The sequence below is a fragment of the Protobothrops mucrosquamatus genome, unplaced genomic scaffold (assembly GCF_001527695.2).
Source record: "Protobothrops mucrosquamatus isolate PMUCROS unplaced genomic scaffold, P.Mucros_1.0 scaffold3930, whole genome shotgun sequence".
Lineage (NCBI taxonomy): Eukaryota > Metazoa > Chordata > Lepidosauria > Squamata > Viperidae > Protobothrops > Protobothrops mucrosquamatus.
In genome coordinates, this window is record NW_015389874.1 from 10,958 (window position 1) to 31,186 (window position 20,229).

The 20,229-nt window shown below is 43.0% G+C and overlaps 1 protein-coding gene across 1 annotated transcript in view; it reads right to left on the minus strand.

The window, feature by feature from the left end:
- The window catches only part of LOC107298378 (thyroglobulin-like), a gene marked incomplete at both ends in the record, with an annotated part of 51,198 nt that overhangs the window by 10,822 nt on the left and 20,147 nt on the right, over positions 1 to 20,229 (minus strand). Inside the window, 5 exons of the mRNA XM_029286510.1 lie at positions 3,112 to 3,268; positions 4,478 to 4,632; positions 6,734 to 6,943; positions 9,085 to 9,285; positions 19,209 to 19,286. Coding sequence (XP_029142343.1) covers positions 3,112 to 3,268; positions 4,478 to 4,632; positions 6,734 to 6,943; positions 9,085 to 9,285; positions 19,209 to 19,286 — 801 coding nt within the window. The remainder of the gene's footprint in view (positions 1 to 3,111; positions 3,269 to 4,477; positions 4,633 to 6,733; positions 6,944 to 9,084; positions 9,286 to 19,208; positions 19,287 to 20,229) is intronic.

The following is a 20,229-nucleotide window of genomic DNA, read 5'->3' on the forward strand; positions in this document are numbered from 1 at the left end:
ATAGAAATCAGGGAACGAAGGTAGAAGAATTCCAGTGGGAAAATACTGACAGATACATCCTATGGGCACCTTCCATTGGAATGAGTGGATAATTCAAGGATAAGAGACCCACTCTAAGGACTTAGTACTTTGATGATTAGACTTGGTACTTATTCAAGCTGGCATAAGGCATTCCATTTGGAGCAGACCCAACAGAAAGGTCTTCTGGGGCATGCATGAATAAATCAAGAAGATTAACATTAGACCAACAACCAAGAAGCCAGCAATACCCCAATCGAGGAATGACCAACTCAAACAAACAAGCTAGCAGTAAACAACAACCCAATCAAGAAACCACTAAGACCCCTCTCACCAACACTGACAAAGGCAAGTCATCAATATGTAAAATGGGAGCAAACTCCATTCTCAACTACCACTGATGATGCTATCTAGTTGGGTAATGAAACATCTGCAAGAAAACAGCCAAGCTCAAAGGACACCAAGGACACCTCACAAACCAGAAGACCTGGAAAAGTGGCTGTGCCAAAGTTTCAGGAAGGTGGAATATTGGTGATTCAAGGAGATGAAATGAAGAGCCTCTAAAGTTTATATGTTATATTTACTGTATATAGCTGTACTGCTTATATCAGTGTTTCTCAACCTTAACAATTTTAAGGCATGTGGACTTCAACTCCCAGAATTCCACAGCCAGCAATGCTGTCTGTGGAATTCTGGGAGTTGACGTCCACATGCCTTAAAATTGTCAAGGTTGAGAAACACTGGCTTATATTAAAAGCTTGAAGGCTCCTGGCTATTTTTTTTTAATTAACTGATATTTCTATTTATAACTAATTGGCAATAGACATGCTTATTCTGATCTCCTTACCAAGGATCTTGTCACCCCTATTCCATGATTTAATAGGAACTTAATGGGAAGTTTTTGTGGATAGAAAAGAGGAAAAAATAATCTGATTTGCATTCTCAAGCTAATATTTAATGTTGTAAGTCACCGAGAGTCACCTTATGGTGAGATGGGAGATAGGTAGGTAGGTAGGTAGGTAGGTAGGTAGGTAGGTAGATAGATAGATAGATAGATAGATAGATAGATAGATAGATAGATAGATAGATAGATAGATAGATAGATAGATAGATAGATAGATAGATAGATAGATAGATAGATAGATAGATAGATAGATAGATAGATAGATAGAGACAGACAGACAGACAGACAGACAGACAGACAGACAGGCAGGCAGGCAGGCAGGCAGGCAGGCAGGCAGGCAGGCAGGCAGGCAGGCAGACAGATAAGAGAGATAGAGAACCTGAGTGATCCTTAAAAATTGCACTTCTCTGAATCTTTGAAACTATGAATTTAAAAGAATATGTCAGAAAAAGTGCCCAGATAGATATTATACACTAGTGAACAGTGATATGTTGAATCATATTAAAGACCATCACTCACAAAGTGTCTGTGTGATGGAAAAACGCAAGTCTCAGGAAAAATATGCAGCAAGAGCCATGTGAAAGTCTGTGGGGACATGAAAATACCATGAACTGAATTTGAAGACTGGAAAAATTGGGAAATGAAAGGACAAATTGGGTTTCATCTCCAATTTTTTCCCCCAATCTTCCAATTCTGTTCATGAGCAACTCCTATTTTTCAAGAATAGAAATAAAATAAAGCTCAAATGACAGTTTCTTCAGCTGATGCCTGCCTGTTGAAACAGATTTTCCAATCACGTTTCTTGAAATTGGTCCATCATGTGCTCCTATGGGCTTGGGATCATGAACCTTATATGTTGTACAATTTTATCACAAAATAACCTTGCTTTGCTATTTCTCTCTAGTGCAAATATATGTCTGTGCTGGTTTATAATATAATCCTACCACAGTTCTTAACAGTTATTGAATAGATCTTAGTTATTTCTTTGGTGGTCCAGACAGCTTTCCAAGGCAAACAAAAATGCAATTTGGGTCTAATCTCATCTTATCCTTTGATGGATACAAGTATTTCAGACATATGAGCAAGCAGAGAGCTTCTCTCCTTTTAATCCATCCCAGATGCAAGGATATAGATACAGATATAGCTTTCAGAACGGGTGACCACATAACCATTCTCCTCACAGACAGTTTCTGGAGATGGTTACGATTTGGCCTTTCTTAGGATAATGACAGATCCATACAGTCAGAGTTTAGGAATTTCAAACTGGAAAGTAGGAATGTGCAAGAACATTGGAACTGAATGATTAATCTATTAATAGCAACTGCAACCTAACCCAAATCTTAGACAGTAACATTAATACACAAGAAATTCAAGCTTGACATTCATGGTATACTTTGGGGGGGGGGAGTTAATTTTCTTTTGAAGGGGCTTTTTAAGCTGGGGCAAAATAACAGAAAACTCTTCCTTCCTTCCTTCCTTCCTCCTTCCCTCCCTCTCCTCGTTCCTTCCTTCCTCCCTCCCTCCCTCTCCTCTTTCCTTCCTTCCTCCCTCTCCTCCTTCCTTCCTCCTTCCCTCCCTCTCCTCGTTCCTTCCTCCCTCCCTCCCTCCCTCCCTCTCCTCTTTCCTTCCTTCCTTCCTTCCTTCCTTCCTTCCTTCCTTCCTCCCTCTCCTCCTTCCTTCCTCCTTCCCTCCCTCTCCTCCTTCCTTCTTCCCTCCCTCCCTCTCCTCCTTCCTTCCTTCCTCCCTCCCTCCCTCCCTCTCCTCTTTCCTTCCTTCCTTCCTTCCTCCCTCTCCTCTTTCCTTCCTCTCTTTCTTCCTTCCTTCCTTCCTTCCTTCTCTTCCCCCTCCTCTCTCCCTCCGCTCCCTCCCTCCCTTCCTCCTTTTCTCAGTTGGTAAATACCACCTGCGACACTGCAAAGAATTAGATCCTCTTTGACAAATATATTTCAGTATGATTCCAACTCAAAGCACAGTTAAATCACAGTTTGTTGTGGTGATGGTAGAGCTCCTGTGAACTCAAATGTTCAACTCATTTCAAGGAATTAAAACAAAATATTTGTTTTGAATTTTCAATAATTCATGGCAGGCCTTTTGATTAGATCTCCAGTCCGCTGACATATTTGAAGAGGAGGAAGGCCAATAATATCTTAGTCACAACAGCCACATTACGCTAGAAATAATAAACTAACCAATGTCATATAAATCAGGAAGTGCAGTAGCTGGCACATTTTTGAGCATAGCTTGCCACGTGATGTTCGCTCCCAGACGGTCAGCAGCTGCACATTGAACCAGGACAGCAGAATCTCCACAGACTGGAACAGACACCAAGTTCCCCAAAGTATTGACCTTAAAACGAAAGATCAGATTTTACTGTTGTTAGCAGTAGTGGTGATTTGAATTCAGCCAGAACTCTTGATTAAGGATATGCTTAAAACAAACATTTTATATTTAATCCTGCTTTCTTCCCACAACAAAAAAAACCCTGTGAGATGGATTGGGCTGAGAGAGCGTGATTGGCCCAAAGTCACCCAGTCAGTTTTCTTGCCAAAGGCGAGAGTAGAACTCACAGCCTCCTGGTGATTGGTCCAAAGTCACCCAGTTGGCTTTCATGCCTAAGGCAGGATGAGAACTCATAGTCTCCTGGCTTCTACTCTGATGCCTCTTAGCTATTAGAATGGGCATCTTCAAACTTGGCCCTTTGATGACTTGTGGACTTCAACTCCCAGAATTCCTCAGCCAGGCACGCCTGGCTGAGGAATTCTGGGAGTTGAAGTCCACAAGTCATCAAAGGGCCAAGTTTGAAGACCCCTAGACTAGAACAAACTGACTCTTTATAATATAATTGTCTTGGATACAGAGGATGAGCTTATAGCCCAACTATCAATGAATGCTTTCTGAACCCACTCAGTTTAATGCTATGATATAGGGGCCGGGGTGGCTCATGAGGTTAGGATGCTAAGTCAGAAGACCATGAAGAGGTTGACAGCTCAGCTGTTCTAAACCCGTAAAGCACAATGGAATGTGTGATGGAATGAGCTCCCGTCAATTTGCTCCAGGTCCTGCCCACCTAGCAGTTTGAAAGCATGAAAATGCAAGTAGATAAATAGGTACCACTCCGGTGGGAAAATACCGAGAACATGAAGGGAGCCCCTTTGAGCATCCCCTGGGCCAGGGGTAGGCAACTTTGGCTCTTTTATGACTCATGGACTTCAACTCCCAGAATTCCTGAGCCAGCATGGCTCAGCTTGGAAACCTCTCCCTTTCCCCTCAGCATGGCTGGCTCAGGAATTCTGGGAGTTGAAGTCCACGAGTCATAAAAGAGCCAAGGTTGCCTACCCCTGCCCTGGGCAATGGTGATGTCACCAGCTAGTCCTTTCAACCCAGAAGTAGCTGGTAGATACTTCTGACACAAATGTTGTTGTAGTAGTAATATCATGATAGATTCAAAGATCAGTGTGCTCCTATTGGCTGGCCAGATCATACCCAGGGATGGCCTTGCCCAATCCACGACAGAGCTGTTTCACTGGCTTTTGCATAGATTCACAATTAAAATACCTGAATATGGCAAAAGCCACGAGACTTCAGCTCGTCCAGAATGAAGATCTGGAATGTCTCCAGCAACCCAGAATAGTCAGGGCTGCAGGTCTTCTCGGGAGGCAAGATGAGCTGAAACTGGGTTTGAATCTGGACACTCTGGAATGGCTGCAGTCCTAAACATAAGGTAAACAAAGTCAGGGTTAGACCAAGGATCCAACAACATTAGACCCTTTGAGGTGCATTCCTCCTTATTTTCCTTACAGTATATTTCAAATTCAAGAAAACTAATGAAAAAATAAAACATTGCACTCAATAATGAAGACCTGGTTTGTCTTTTCTTCTTCTTCTGTTGAGTCATCTATGGAGATTCTCTGTCATCCAGTTCATGGTTGTCCCAAAGATGCATTTTCAGGAGGCAACTGGACTTTCTTGTTTTTCTTTGAAGACATTTTGCTTCTCATCCAAGAAGCTTCTTCAGCTCTGACTGTATGGTGGGAAATGGAAGGATTTATACTCCTTGCAGACAGCTGGTCATTTGCATTCTTTTAGAGAGTCATTGAGTCCACCTGGAGGCTTATCTCTGTCTTCAGGGTCACCTGAGTGGTACAAATGGGTGTGGAGCCTTCTTGAAACTGCTGAAAGGGTCATGTTGTAGACTGGAGATTGATGATGTTGTATCCCTCCCCCTCTGTTGGGAGAGGGCTGTTCAGTTTTGACATAGATGGCCTCTTTGACCCCTCTTTCAAACCATAGTCCTCTCTGTCCAAAATGTGGACTTCACTGTCTTCGAAAGAGTGGCCTTTGTCTTTTAAATGCAGATGGACTGCTGAATCTAGTCCTGTTTGGTTTGTTCTCCCCACCATCCAGTCAGAGCTGAAGAAGCTTCTTGGAGGAGAAGCGAAACGTCTTCAAAGAAAAACAACAAAGTCCAGTTGCCTCCTGAAAAAAGCACCTTTGGAACTTCTGTTCAGTCACGTCCAATTCTCAGAGGCCATCTGGACAAGTCCCTGCAGTTTTCTTGGCAAATGTTCTTTTTTCCAAAAGTGATTTGCCATTGCCTCCTTCCTAGGACTGAGCTAGTCTTAATTCAAGGTTAAAACTACAATACGAACAATCACACTCCCTCCCATCTACTACCAAAAAGGGCTTGCAAGCAAGGCTGCAAGATGACTATAACTGCAAAATAAAATGGGGGGGGACCCCACATTTCTACATCATAATACCTACAATTATTCCATGTATAAGAAGGTGCTTGTTTTGATGAGTTTGAGTCAATGTTGACTCCTGGAGAAATCCCTGCAGTTTTCTTGACAGCATTTTTGGAAGTGGTTTGCCCTGACCTTCTTGTTTCTTAGAGCTGAGAGAGAGAGATTGGCCTAAAATCACCCAGCTGGCTTTCATGCCTAAGGCGGGACTAGAATTCACAGCCTCCTAGTCAATGACCCAATATCACCCAGCTGGCTTTCATGCCTAAGCCGGGACTAGAATTCACAGTCTCCTAGTCAAAAAACCCAAATCACCCAGCTGGTTTTTATGCCTAAAGGCAGGACTAGAATTCACAGTCTCCTAGTCAACGACCCAATATCACCCAGCTGGCTTTCATGCCTAAGGCGGGACTAGAATTCACAGTCTCCTAGTCAAAGACCCCAAATCACCCAGCTGGCTTTCATGCCTAAGGCGGGACTAGAATTCACAGTCTCCTAGTCAACGACCCAATATCACCCAGCTGGCTTTCATGCCTAAGGCGGGACTAGAATTCACAGCCTCCATCAGTTACTGGGTTTATCACCCAGCTGGCTTTCATGCCTAAGGCGGGACTAGAATTCAGAGTCTTCTAGTCAATGACCCAATATCACCCAGCTGGCTTTCATGCCTAAGGCGGGACTAGAATTCACAGTCTCCTAGTCAAAGACCCCAAATCACCCAGCTGGCTTTCATGCCTAAGGCGGGACTAGAATTCACAGCCTCCTAGTCAATGACCCAAAATCACCCAGATGGCTTTCATGCCTAAGGCGGGACTAGAATTCACAGTCTCCTAGTCAATGACCCAATATCACCCAGCTGGCTTTCATGCCTAAGGCGGGACTAGAATTCACAGCCTCCTAGTCAATGACCCAAAATCAACCAGGCCATAGGTAGACCTGGAGAGGTCATTGCAACTTCGAAGGGCCACTGAGCAACCAGTAGTAAGTCAAGGGCTTCCTGTATTTTGAATGAAAAAGCGTTTGTACGCTACTACAAGGTTTCGCGTACGTTCTCTCCTGGTATACTCACTTTGGCAGGCATGAGAATGAGGCGGGCTTGTAAGCCAGAGAAGATTCTCAGTATCACACAGAAGAGAATCTCCTTGGGAAAAGACGTCTTGATAGCCCGGAGAGCAAATCACTTGACATTGTTGAGTTTTTGTGTTTGCAGTGTTGATGTTGCAAAAAACCCCACCGTTGGTCGGGCTAGAAGCGTTATAAGGTAGAGGACACCGTGGACCTGAAAGAACATGGTGAACAAGGTCATTCCAAGGAATGGTCCTACGTATTCAAATCAGCTCTGGGAAGGAGACATTATCTGGGCTATTGGTGGAAGAAGGAAGTGATCACATACAGATAGGCCTTGACTTCTTCTTCTTCTTCTTCTTGTGCCATATCCGTTACCGGATGTTGGCGATCATGTTGGCGATCCTCTTTTTATCAGCAGCCACACAAAAAAGTGCTGCTGAGTTTTGTCCAAACCAGTCCCCACAACTGAGCCCAAAATTTCTGTCGTTAAGCAAAACAAGGTATTAAGTGAATTTGGCCCCATTTTACGAGCTTCTTGCCACTGTTGCTAACTGAATCACTGCAATCATTAAGTTAGGAACGTCGTTGTTAAGTGGATCTCCCCCCCCCCATTGACTTTTGCTTGTCAAAAGATCACAACAGGCAATCACAAGGAAAGGCTGCTGGAATTGGGTATGTCTAATTTAACGAAGAGAAGGACGAGGGGGGACATGATAGCAGTGTTCCAATATCTCAGGGGTTGCCACAACGAAGAGGGAATCAAGCTATTCTTCAAAGCGTCTGAAGGCAGGACAAGAAGCAACGGATGGAAACTCATCAAGGAGAGAAGCAACCCAGAACTAAGGAGAAACTTCCTGACAGTTAGAACAATTAACCAGTGGAACAACCTGCCTCCAGAAGCGGTGAATGCTCCAACACTGAAAGTTTTGAAGAAGAGACTGGACAGACATTTGTCCGAAATGGTATAGGGTTTCCTGCCTGAGCAGGGTGTTGGACTAGATGATCTCCAAGGTCCCTTCCAACTTTATTATTGTTATTATTATTATTATAGTTGTCATAAAAATGAAGCAGTTGGCCAAGCTGAATGTTGATCACATGACTGTGGGGATGCTGCAAATGTTGTAAGTCTGAAAAATGGTCATGAGTCCATTTTCAGTGCCATTGTAACTTTGAATGGTCACTGAATGAATTCAGCGCAAGTCGAGGACTATCTGTACTGAGTAAGTATAACAGAGGCCACATGTTGCCCAAAATCCCAGCCTAATGTAGAAACTCTAATGGCAGAAAGTGAAGAAGAACTAAAGAGCCTCTTGATGAGGGTCAATCAATCAATCAATCAGAATAAAGCCTGACGGGACTTGGAGTCTTCTAGTTCCATCCCCTGCTCAAGCAGGAGACCCTGTACCATTTCAGGTGGTTGTCCAGTCTCTTCTTAAAAACCTCCAGTGATGAAGCGCCTACAACTTCTGAAGGCAAGCCGTTCCACTAGTTAATTGTCCTAACTGTCAGGAAATTTCTCCTTAATTCCAGGTTGCTTCTCTCCTTGGTTAGTTTCCATCCATTGTTTCTTGTTCTGCCTTCTGGTCCTTTGGAAAATAAGTTGGCCCCCTCTTTTTTGTGACAGGCCCTCAAATACTGGAGTATTGCTATCATGTCACCCTTAGTCCTTCTTTTCTCTAGACTAGCCATAGAAACTCAACATTTAAAAAAAGGCTAATATCACAGCATCCGGTCCTGTCACTTCCTAGCAAACAGAAGGAGAAGAAATAGAAGCAGTTACAATGGCACTGAAAAAAATGACTTATAACCATTTTTCACACTTACAACCATTGCAGTATCCCCATGGTCATGTGATCACTATACAGATACTTGGTAAGTGTGAAGGCTCCGATACTGGAAGTTTTTAAGAAGAGATTGGACAACCATTTGCTGAAATGGTATAGGGTTTCCTGCCTGAGCAGGGGGTTGAACTAGAAGACCTTCAAAGTGCCTTCCATTTCTATTCTATTCTATTCTATTCTATTCTATTCTATTCTATTCTATTCTATTCTATTCTATTCTATTCTATTCTTCTATTCTAATTTCTATTCTAATTTTTATTCTCTTCTATTCTATTCCATTCTCTATTCTAATTTCTATTCTGTTCCATTCCCTATTCTAATTTCTATTCTATTCTATTCTATTCTATTCTATTCTATTCTATTCTATTCTATTCTATTCTATTCTATTCCATTCCATTCCATTCTCTATTCTATTCTATTCTATTCTATTCTATTCTATTCTATTCTATTCTATTCTATTCTATTCCATTCCATTCCATTCCATTCCCCTGGTCCTCGAAGTGTTACTTACGTTCACAAGCAGATTTCTGGCCATTAACTCTTGTCCCTGGTGCCTCCTGACCATTGTCAAAGACACACCAACAGCTTGCTTGATCTTCACTGCATTGCACTGGAGAGAAACCCTGAGGGTCACTTTCACACTCAGGGATGTAGCCTCTACCAATTTCCCGCACCAGAGCTTTCGACTTCAACAGATTGCAGTAGCTGGGGCCTTCAAAAGAAGAAGCAGATGGTGAAGGACAGGCACAGTCTGAAGCAATAGAGTTGCTGTTTGGTTTGGTGGTAGCAGAGTCTCAGATGGAAGGTCCATGCAGAGAGTGGTAAAGACAGCTGAGAGGATTATAGGAAGCTCGCTTCCCATTATTCAGGATACTGCTTATAAGTGCTACATGCTTAGAGCTCAAAGCATTGTTAGAGACCCCACACACCCACTTCACGGTCTGTTTCTGTTGCCCCCCTCTGGGAGGAGGTTTCGAAGTATTTCCAGTAGGACTACCAAATTCTGTAACAGTTTTGTTCCCTATGCCAGAGATCCCCAATGTCATGGTTCCGACAGATGAAACTCTTCAAAGAACTTCGAGGCATTGTTTACCTTATTTGAGAAGCATAGCATCGGCACTAACACAGTCGAAGCCAAAAATTGAATTCCCCTCCCCTGAGCCCATAGTATCAAAGCACAATTCCCTCCTCCAATTAACAGTCATAAATCACATTCTCCAATTAGTTTGAAATGCAGGCTTTCCCTCCTGTTCTCTAACCCGCCAATTCTTATCAGCTCTTATTTCAATAACCTTGGTTCACACTAAGTCCAGTATTGTTATGTCTAGCTAAACTCTCATGCACATTCCTCCCCCCAGCATCATCTACTGTAACTCTAACTCTAAAAGTAAAATATAAGAAGAAAATGGTTGCATCTCCAACTGTTGTCAAAGCAAAACATCCGATGTTAGCAGCGTTGGCACCCAACCTTTTGGGCACCAGGGATCGGTTACATGGAGAGAGGTTTTTCTGCGGACTGAAGGGGGTGTGGTTTTGTGTTCTGACTGCATCCCGTGGATGGGGCTTTGCTTGTTTGTGCGGCCCAGATGCTGGCATTTTGTGGCCCAGTACGGGTCCACAGACTGGGGGTTGGGGACCCCTGCCCTATGCCATCCACCTCGTACATTCTCAGGATTCTTTTTTTTACCATATTAATAATAATAATAATAATAATAATAATAATAATAATAATAATAATAATAATAATAATAATAATAATAATAATAATAATAATAATAATAGTAAAGTTGGAAGGGACCTTGAAGGTGATCTAGTCCAACCCCCTGCTCAGGCAGGAAACCCTATACCATTTCGGACAAATGGCTGTCCAGTCTCTTCTTAAAAACTTCCAGTGTTGGAGCATTCACCGCTTCTGGAGGCAGGTTGTTCCACTGGTTAATTGTTCTCACTGTCAGGAAGTTTCTCCTTAGTTCTAGATTGCNTACCATTTCGGACAAATGGCTGTCCAGTCTCTTCTTAAAAACTTCCAGTGTTGGAGCATTCACCGCTTCTGGAGGCAGGTTGTTCCACTGGTTAATTGTTCTCACTGTCAGGAAGTTTCTCCTTAGTTCTAGATTGCTTCTCTCCTTGATTAGTTTCCACCCGTTGCTTCTTCTCCTGCCTTCAGGCGCTTTGGAGAATCGCTTGACTCCCTCTTCTTTATGGCAACCCCTGAGATATTGGAACACTGCTATCATGTCCCCCCTCGTCCTTCTCTTCATTAAACTAGACATACCCAATTCCAGCAGCCGTTCCTTATATGGTTTTTTTTTTTTGAGAGCTGAATGCAACGCACTTTCGTTTTAATGTATGCTGATTAGCGTACATTTAAAGTGACAATAAAGTTTCTATTCTGTTCTGTTCTGTTCCGTTCTGTTCTTTTCTCTATTGCAACCATAACAGTTTTACCCACTGAAGTGTTATCAATTCAGGCTTTTATCAAGGAATAATAAAGACTCTTTGCTTCATTCTTGTCTGATCTGTCCTCCTAGCCTTTTTTTACATTACAGGTAGTCCTCAACTTACGACCACAATTGAGCCCAACATTTCTGTTGTTAAGTGAGACAATTGTTAAGTGAGTTTTGCCCCATTTTATGACCTTTCGTACTGCAGTAATTAAGTGAATCATTGCAGCTGATAAGTTAGCAACCCGGTTGTTAAGTGACTCTGGCTTCCCCATTGACTTTGCTCATCAGAAGGTCACAAAAGATGATCACGTGACCTCAGGACACGGCAACTGAAATATATCAATATCAAATGTCTGAATTTTGATCACATGACTATGGGGGACACTGCAAAGGACTCGGAACGGTGACAAATGGTCATAAGTCACATTTTTCAGTGCCGTTGTAACTTTGAACAGTCAGTAAACAAACTGTCGTAAGTTGAGGACTACCTGCATTAAGGTGGGTTGCACAGTCTGCCAGATGTTTAGACTGGATTTGGCATTTGTATCCACCTATCGAGTCCTTCCCAAAGACCTGGGCTAGGCAGATGTTGTTATCTGATGGTATAAAACAGGGGTAGGCAACCGTGGCTCTTTTATGACTCGTGGACTTCAACTCCCAGAATTCCTGAGCCAGCATGGCTCAGCTTGGAAACCTCTCCCTTTCCCCTCAGCGTGGCTGGCTCAGGAATTCTGGAGTTGGAGTCCACGAGTCATAAAAGAGCCAAGGTTGCCGACAGTAAAAAGGCCTTTTGCAATTGACTGATGCTGAGTTTGTCAATGCCGAAGGTGCTGCTCCAGATGTTTTGGGATTGCACCCAGGGCCCAATTACTATTGGAACTACCTTTGCTTGCTTTTGCCACAGTCTTTCTACTTCTATTTGCCTAACTTTGTCCTTGACTTACAACCGTCAGTTTAATGACCATTCTAAGTTACAACAGCATTGAAAAAAAGCAACTTACGACTATGTTTCACACTTACAATCATTGCAGCATCCCCATGGGCACGTGGTCAAAATTCAGACGCTTGGCAACTGACTCAAATTTATGACAGTCACAGGGCCCCAGAATCATGTGATCCTCTTTTGCAACCTTTTGACCACCAAAGTCAAGGGGGAAGCCAGATTCACTTTACAACTGTGTTACTAACTTAACAACCAGCAATCAGGCAGCATAAAAAAATAGATTAATATACAAATAAATATTTCCTGTGGTCACACCTAGTTAGTAAAATCTGGTATTTTCTTCCCCTGGGGGAAAGTCCTTTCTTATTCTTATTCTTATTCTTATTCCTTTTTCATTGGCTAGAAACAGACACTTATAAATAGAGCTTTAATCAGTTTAATAGGAACAAAAGTTTCCATTGGTGAAAGCTGAGAATACAGTAAGAGCATTCCTGAAGACTTAAGCCAAAATTCTATCCAAAGTATTTTGGAATGTGTTTGTACACTGCTCAGAAACTTCTTTAGAGAATTTTTTTGGGGGGGAAGGGGGAGAAATCATGCAGGAACTGTGCTATGTCAGGAAAGCAGGTATGTGCTTTCTAATCATATAAGATAAGATAAGATAACTTTTATTGTCATTTTTTTACTGTGGGCACAACGGCACACATCAAAAATGAAATTTAGTTGCCTGCTCTCAAAGTGAAACACATACATGACGCACACCTAAACATACTATATACAATGTATGTATAGACCCACACTCCTACATATACATAGCGAATAAATATTAAATACTGTCCATCTTGAATATATAACGGAAGGAGGAAGCTTGAGAGTTCACAAGGTTAATGCTGTATGGAATGAAACTATGGCTGAATCTGGATGTTCTGCTACGGATACCACGGAGCCCCCTCCTCCCAGAAGGGAACAAGGAAAACAGGTCGTGGAGAGGATGTGTAGTGTCCCAGATAATCTTACGGACCAATCTTACTAATGCCGATTACTTGGTAACAAGAAAGTGGTATTCTCTTGTCACTAACATTATTCCTGCCAGGAGAATACCCTGTTCTTGTCACCAAATAATTTCCTTCACTTTAGAAGACGGGATTAGCTAAAGGAGAACTTCGGGAGACTCCCTAAATAGGATCAAAAGTTAAATTAGAAAACAAATGGAGGCACTTACAAGGAACCTCGCCGTTAGAATCAACTTTGCTCTCTTGCGTTACTTCTCCTGACACCGGGTTGACACACCAGGCCCGTTGACCCAATTTCTGAACATTTGCATAGTCTCCATTCTAAAATAGAGAGATGAGTGAGATGAGCAGCACATAAATGAGAGAGAGAGAGAGACAGACAGAGAGAGAGACAGAGACAGACAGACAGAGACAGACAGACAGACAGAGACAAAGACAGAGAGAGAGACACACACACACATAGAGAGAGACAGAGAGACAGAGACACACAGAGACAGACAGACACACAGAGAGAGAGACAGACAGACACAGACACAGAGGACAGACACACACACACACACACACACACACACAGAGAGAGAGAGAGAGAGAGAGAGAGAGAGAGAGAGAGAGAGAGAGAGAGAATTATGTCAACAAATTCTGTACAAGATTGGTGTACTAGAATTCTGAACAAAATTTAAATGCTGGCTAATTTAAACACAACACCCTTCATCTTTTCTGCTATTTGATCTCATTATTATATTACTCATTCTCCTTTATATTCTACTTTATTAGTACTACTCATTCTAAAACGAGTAGTACAATAATGAGTGGCTGAGTGTGATTGATCCCAAAGAAGGTAAAACAACATTCAATTTGATAAATATTTGTGAACTAGGTTGGGAAGCCAAACAAAAACCCTACCCTTGAAGAGGGCAATAGCAAAGGACACCTGTGTCGATGCCAATAAATAGCACAATTGTGCCCATGTAGTCACCAAAAGTTGAACTCAAAGGAATCTTCGCTTACATACTACTTATTTGGAGACATAGACAATCTACAGATGGTGGTCATGTATGGCTCCTGAGCATTCCATTTGTATCCCAAGATCATTTCATTGACACTTTGGATTCTTTTTCAAAGTCTGGGGAAATTTTAAGATGGGAATGGCTTCCCTATGGCAGGGGTAGGCAACCTTGGCTCTTTTATGACTCGTGGACTTCAACTCCCAGAATGCCTGAGCCAGCCGTGCTGAGGAGAAAGGGAGAGGTTTCCAAGCTGAGCCATACTGGCTCAGGAATTCTGGGAGTTGAAGTCCATGAGTCATAAAAGAGCCAAGGTTGCCTACCCCTTCCCTATGGGAAGCTTCCTGCTCCAATTCCCACTTTTAAGAACCATCAAAAACCAACAGCAACAAAAAAAAGGTTCTAGATTTGCATGGGGAGGTTGGGAATGGGAGCTATTGGTCCTGAGATTCCCATTGCCCTTCCTGCCCTTAAAACTCCCCAAAGGCTAGTGAAAATAAATCAGTGTTGCTCTTTCCAAAATCATCAGAAGGCTTCTGTTGGTCCTGAATATGTCAGGAGACTTACTTGGGGCCCCTAACTCCCCACACCTTGCCCGTCCTTGACTTGATAGATCCAAGAAAAGCTCTCAAGAGTCATCTAAAATCCAAAAAGTCACTCAAGGCATTATGGAAGGCATCAAACATCTTGTTTTCTGTAGTTTTAGTAATTACGGAACCTAGCATGTTCTCTTGCTAAGCAAAATAATTGTGGGGGGGGGGGGGAAGAGGGAGGAGGAGTCATATTTTTTTTAGTGAACCTGGAATTAGCCACGTTCCCCCCTGAAAAGTAAAGGTAAGGGATTCCCCTCTCCAGTCGATTCTGACTCTAGGGACCAGTGCTCATCTCCGTTTCTTAGTTGTGATGACTCTCCCAGACACTTCCACAGATTCTTCTCTGGATTTCAGTTCAGAGGAGAATGAACCAGTCCCGGGCACTTCAGGAAGGGAGTTGGTCAATGGCTCCTAATGTCATGGTTCCAATTATGGAAATACTTCAAAGAACCTCGAGGCATTGTTTACCTTAAAGTCTCTTTAATAGTACAGCACCCTTTGGCATGAACATGGTGGATGCCAAGACCTGAATTCCCCTCCCCTGAGCACATAATATTCAAGCACAATTCCCTCCTCCAATTAGCAGTCATAAATCACATTCTCCAATCAGTTTGAAGGGCAAAGTTGTTCTGTAAGCCTGCGGTTTCTTATCTTAACTAATCCCCACACACATTCTTTCTCCTCCCTTCCCAGCACCATCTAATTTAACTCTAAAAGTACCACACAGCTTATACAGAGAGTGGCTGCCTCTTCATATTTTGTCAAAACAAGAACATCCAATGATAGCAGCATTGACACCTAGCAGCCATCTGAGAGGGATTTGGGTGAAGCACAGCTATAGTGGGACAGCCCTGAAGCTTCGGGTGGGAAAGCACACAGCTGCAGCCGGTCAGGGATGAGGAGAAGGAACTGCCTTCTGTGAAAACACATAGGGCAGAGAAAAGGCAGGAGCAGCGAAGGTTATCCCAACTACTCATGAGGAGGCAGCCTTATCCCTCTTGACGTGCTGCGCCAGAATTTGGTTATTTAGCCCAGCAGACAGATGGAGCCGATGCTGGGAACAATGTGTACATTTCTTAGCTGTGTGTTTCCTGGTTGTTGGGATTTCAGCCTTGCTTTGGATTGACCCTCTGCCTTAACTTTGGATCAGGCTGGTGAACTCTGGACTTGTTTTGTCTCATGCACCCTCTTGTCTTGTAGATTTAATTTTGCCTAGTGGGTTTATCTTGTTTGGGAAACTTTCAAATGCCTTGTGGACTCACTGGCCATTGCTCTACGGCAGGGGTCTTCAAACTTGGCCCTTTTATAACTCGTGGACTTCAATTCCCAGAATTCCTCAGCCGGCATGCCTGACTGAGGCATTCTGGGAGTTGAAGTCCATGAGTCATAAAAGGGCCAAGTCTGAAGACCCCTGCTCTATGGACTAGCATTGGTGGCTGGACAGTTCTGGGTTTTTAGTGAAGGGAATTGCTGGGGAACATTAATAAAACCACCCACCCACCATTATGTGTACATGTGAGTAAGTGGGACAGCACACAAGGCTGCCAGCACTGTCAGAAGTCACTTCTGTGGTCATGTGGCGGGCATGACTACATGTTGAGGCAAACGCTGTTACCTTCCTATTGAAGAGGTACCTATTTATCTACTTGCATTTGTATGCTAGGAGCTGGAGCAAGGAGCTGGAGCTCATCCCTTCATACGGTGCTTGGGTCTCAAACTGCCAACCTTCCAGCCAACAAGCCCAGCATCATAACTGCTAAACCACCATGTTCCCTCCCCCTCAAAAAAAAATACAAATATCTCAACCTTCAAAAAGGGAAAAGTGTAAGGCTGTAATAATTAAAATACAGTTTTCAGCTTTATACAACTTGCCTCTAGACAGGACGGAGTGAACAGAGCTGCTGAAATTGCGTTCTGTGTCTGTCTGTTCATTCTCCAACTGGCAATCTCTGCATTCACTTGAGAACGTTGACATGATGTCTGACCTGCATTCAGATCATTTTTTCCAGATTAATATGCATTCCAGGGAGCAAACAAGTCAGCAGACCCACTTCTTTCTTCACCCCAAATAATTAAAGACAGTTGCAGATACTGAGGAAACCAGATCTGTGAAACCACCAAGTGTTGACTCCAGCCAAAGAAATCAGTAATCGAGACACAGTGGAAGAAATCCATCCCCAGGATCACTTCATCAATCCAAATAAGTGAGCCAAGGACAGAATTCAATTCCAATCAAAATCTCCAAGGATACCTACAAAAATCTCTCACACCAGACTGAGAAGCAAAATACAAGTGTTCCAAGATCTAAGGAGCTGCCATAAAGAAGAGGGGGGTCAACCTATTCTCCAAAGCATCTGGAGGCAGAACAAGAAGCCATGGATAGAAATTAATCAAGGAGAGGACCAATCTAAGGAGAAACTTCCTAACAATGAGGACAATTAACCAGTGGAACGACCTGCCTCCAGAAGCTGTGGGTGCTCCATCACTGGAGGTTTTTAATAAGAGAGTGGACAACTATTTATCTGAAGTGGTATAGGGTCTCCTGCTAAAGTAGCGGGTTGGACTGAAAGATGTCTGAGGTCCCTTCCAACTCTCTTATTCTGTTAAAATACAGATAGACCTCAACTTACGACCACAATTGGGAATTACAACCAGAATTACCATTGCTAAGCAAGGGGGTTGTTAAGTGAATTGCGCCTGATTTTACAAACTTTTTTTTGCCACAGTGGTTTACAGTAGTGGCCAAAATTGTGGAAACCTTTTGGGAAAAGTGTATTTTTGAGGTCTGAGGGCTAATAACACCACTTTCTGGGGGGCAGTAATACCATAAAATTATATATCAATGGAAAGATAATTTAATCAAGAATGTAATACAACAAAGTTTGTTCAATTATCTGTACTGTATTCTACGAAAAGTTCTAGCCAAATAACCAGAAAAAGGAAGCACCACTTCCTTAAGTTGATCTCAGGTAGCTTTCTTTCATCTGATTGTAGCCAATGAGCATGAGTGTTTAGAGAGCCAATCGGGTGTCATCCTGTTTTGGCAATGAGCCAATCAGATCACAGTAGGATCCAGTTATTGATGTCGTATATTGAAGCTGATAGGAGGACATTTGTCAGTGTGTTATGTGATTGTTATCAAGTTGGTTGGGGTTTTTTTGTGTTCTTTCATTTAGTGAGCTTGTAAAACGTAATAAAATTAAAGTAATGGTGCAAAGAGTTGACTGGTCGCCCAGAAAGCGATGTAAAATAGTATTATTAAGTAAACAAGGCTACAGCTATAAAGAAATTAGAAGAAAAATGGGTGGAAACTTAACCAAAGGTGGCATTTCTACTGTACACTTTTCCCAAAAGGTTTCCACAGTTTTGGCCACTACTGTAGCAAATCACTGCAGTTCTTAAGTGAATCATGCAATTATTAAGCAAATCCAATTTCCACCCTTGACTTTGCTTGTCAGAAGCCAGTTGGGAAGATCCCAAATTGTGATCACATGACTCTGGGATGCTGCAACTATCATAAATGCACGCGGATTGCCAAGTGCCCACATTTTGATTGAGTGAGCATGGGGATTCTGCAATGGTTGTAAATGCAAAGATCTCCCCTAAATCACTTTTTTTTCAGTGCCATTGTAAGTTCGAACAAATGATTGTAAATCAAGGGAATTTTTAAGGGTAAGTTTTGGAAGACCCTCTATAGCAGACATATCAAACACAAGGCCCAGGGGCCAGATGCGGCCCACAAAATGGTTTCATGTGGCCTGCGAAGCCATCCTGGAAACAGTGAGGGAATGGCCCCCGCTGCCTTGGCCCTGGCCCAGGCCGGCTGAGAGCCAATGTACAATTTTGTGGTGGCCATCTATTCTGAAACACATTCAGATTTAGCTCCACAAGGCCGTCTAGAAACAGCAAGGAACCAGCCCCTGCTGCGTCGGCCCCGCCCCCTGGGTGCATGCTGGGGAGGTGTCACCCTTTGTGAGGAATGAAGAAATGGACCATGCCTTGGCACTTGCCCCGGTCCCACCCCCTTCTGCCAGAGACCCTCAGATCTGTCCCACTCCTGCCCAGTCCCCCACAGGCACCCTTGACGCAAATGATGTAGAGTTGGCCATTAGAGTTGCCAGGTGTCCACTATTTGAGTGGACAGTCCACTTTTTTCACATTATGTTCACTATCTTTTNTCACAAAATAGTGGACATTTTTTTATTCAAAAGCTTTATGATGAAATGGTACGTAATCTAAAGCTGTACAGTCTACTTTTTTTACTACTTAACCCCCCCCCCCCGCTTGTCTGCTATTTTTTGGAAGCAGACCTGGCAACCCTATTGGCCATGCCCACCCAGTAGGCCACACCCACTCCATCCACGCCCACCCAGTACGCTGCACCCACCCTGGCCACACCCACGCGTGCCCCCCCCCGAGGGCAACTACAATGCTGATGTGGCCCTCAATGAAATTGAGTTTGACACCCCTGCTCTATAGTTTAGCTGGTTTATGAAATGCTGGATTGAGGCCGTCCATACTAAAGATGTGGACGGCCTCAACTCAGCCTTTCATAAATCAGCTGAACTAATTTTATCCCAACATGCACTCAGCTTGTAACGGGGCAACAGCCCATCTTTAAAGAAGAAGACTTACACTGGGGCAGTTGTGTTGAACGTGTCATCAAAGAATCTGAAACATAACGTCCCGTCTCATCTACACACCAGCAGTGACCTGAGACACAAGAACAATAAGATGTGTTTTGGAATCACTTCGCAAAGAGATATGTCTTGCAACACACGAGTAGAATTAGACAACAGTTCAACAAAGAAGAAACAATTGTACCGAATCTGCCTTGACAATTTATTTTTGTCTGAGCTGGCTGCCATAGCACAAAAAAAATCAGAGAAACTGTAAATCTTTAATGATCATCTCCACCAAAGGAAGTAGTTCCTTTGAAGGCCTGCACAAGGCTTTCCCAGCTCCTCAAAGACTCAAGTTTCAGGATGATGGTGGCACTTTCTACCTCTTCAGTTGGAAGAAGATCCAAGGACATTTTTAATAAAGTCCCTGGGCTTGTGATGAATCTTATTCATGTTTTTGCAAACTGAGAGCTAGTTTTGTGATGGAAAAGATGCTGGACAAGAAATTGGGAGACTGTGACTTCCAGGGTATCCTTAGGCTTGAAAGTTGACTGAGTGAGTTTGGGCCAGTCATTCTCTCTCAGTCCAACCCAGGGGTATCAAACTGCAGGCCCGCGGGCCGGATGCATCACGGCGAAACCGCACCCACCCCATTGCTGACAACGGGAAAAAAATTGTGATACGTCGCGACACGTCACATGACCTTGCGAGTTTGACACCCCTGGTCTAATCTATCTCCCAGACTTGTTTGAGGAAAATAGAAAGTAGAGACATTACAAATGCCACATTGAATTGTATAGAATAAAGGCAAGATATAAATATAGTATTTATTTATTTTATTTATTTATTTATTTGTTTTGATTTATATCCCGCCCTTCTCCCAACGGGACTCAGGGCGGCTCACAACATATTTAAAAACATAGACATGTTTACAACCCCCACCAGATAAAACCAAATTAAACCAATATTTAAAGTTGTGCAGTTAAAATTATTCTTAAAAAACCCGGTTTAAAATCCTCCCTAGGCCAGGCCCG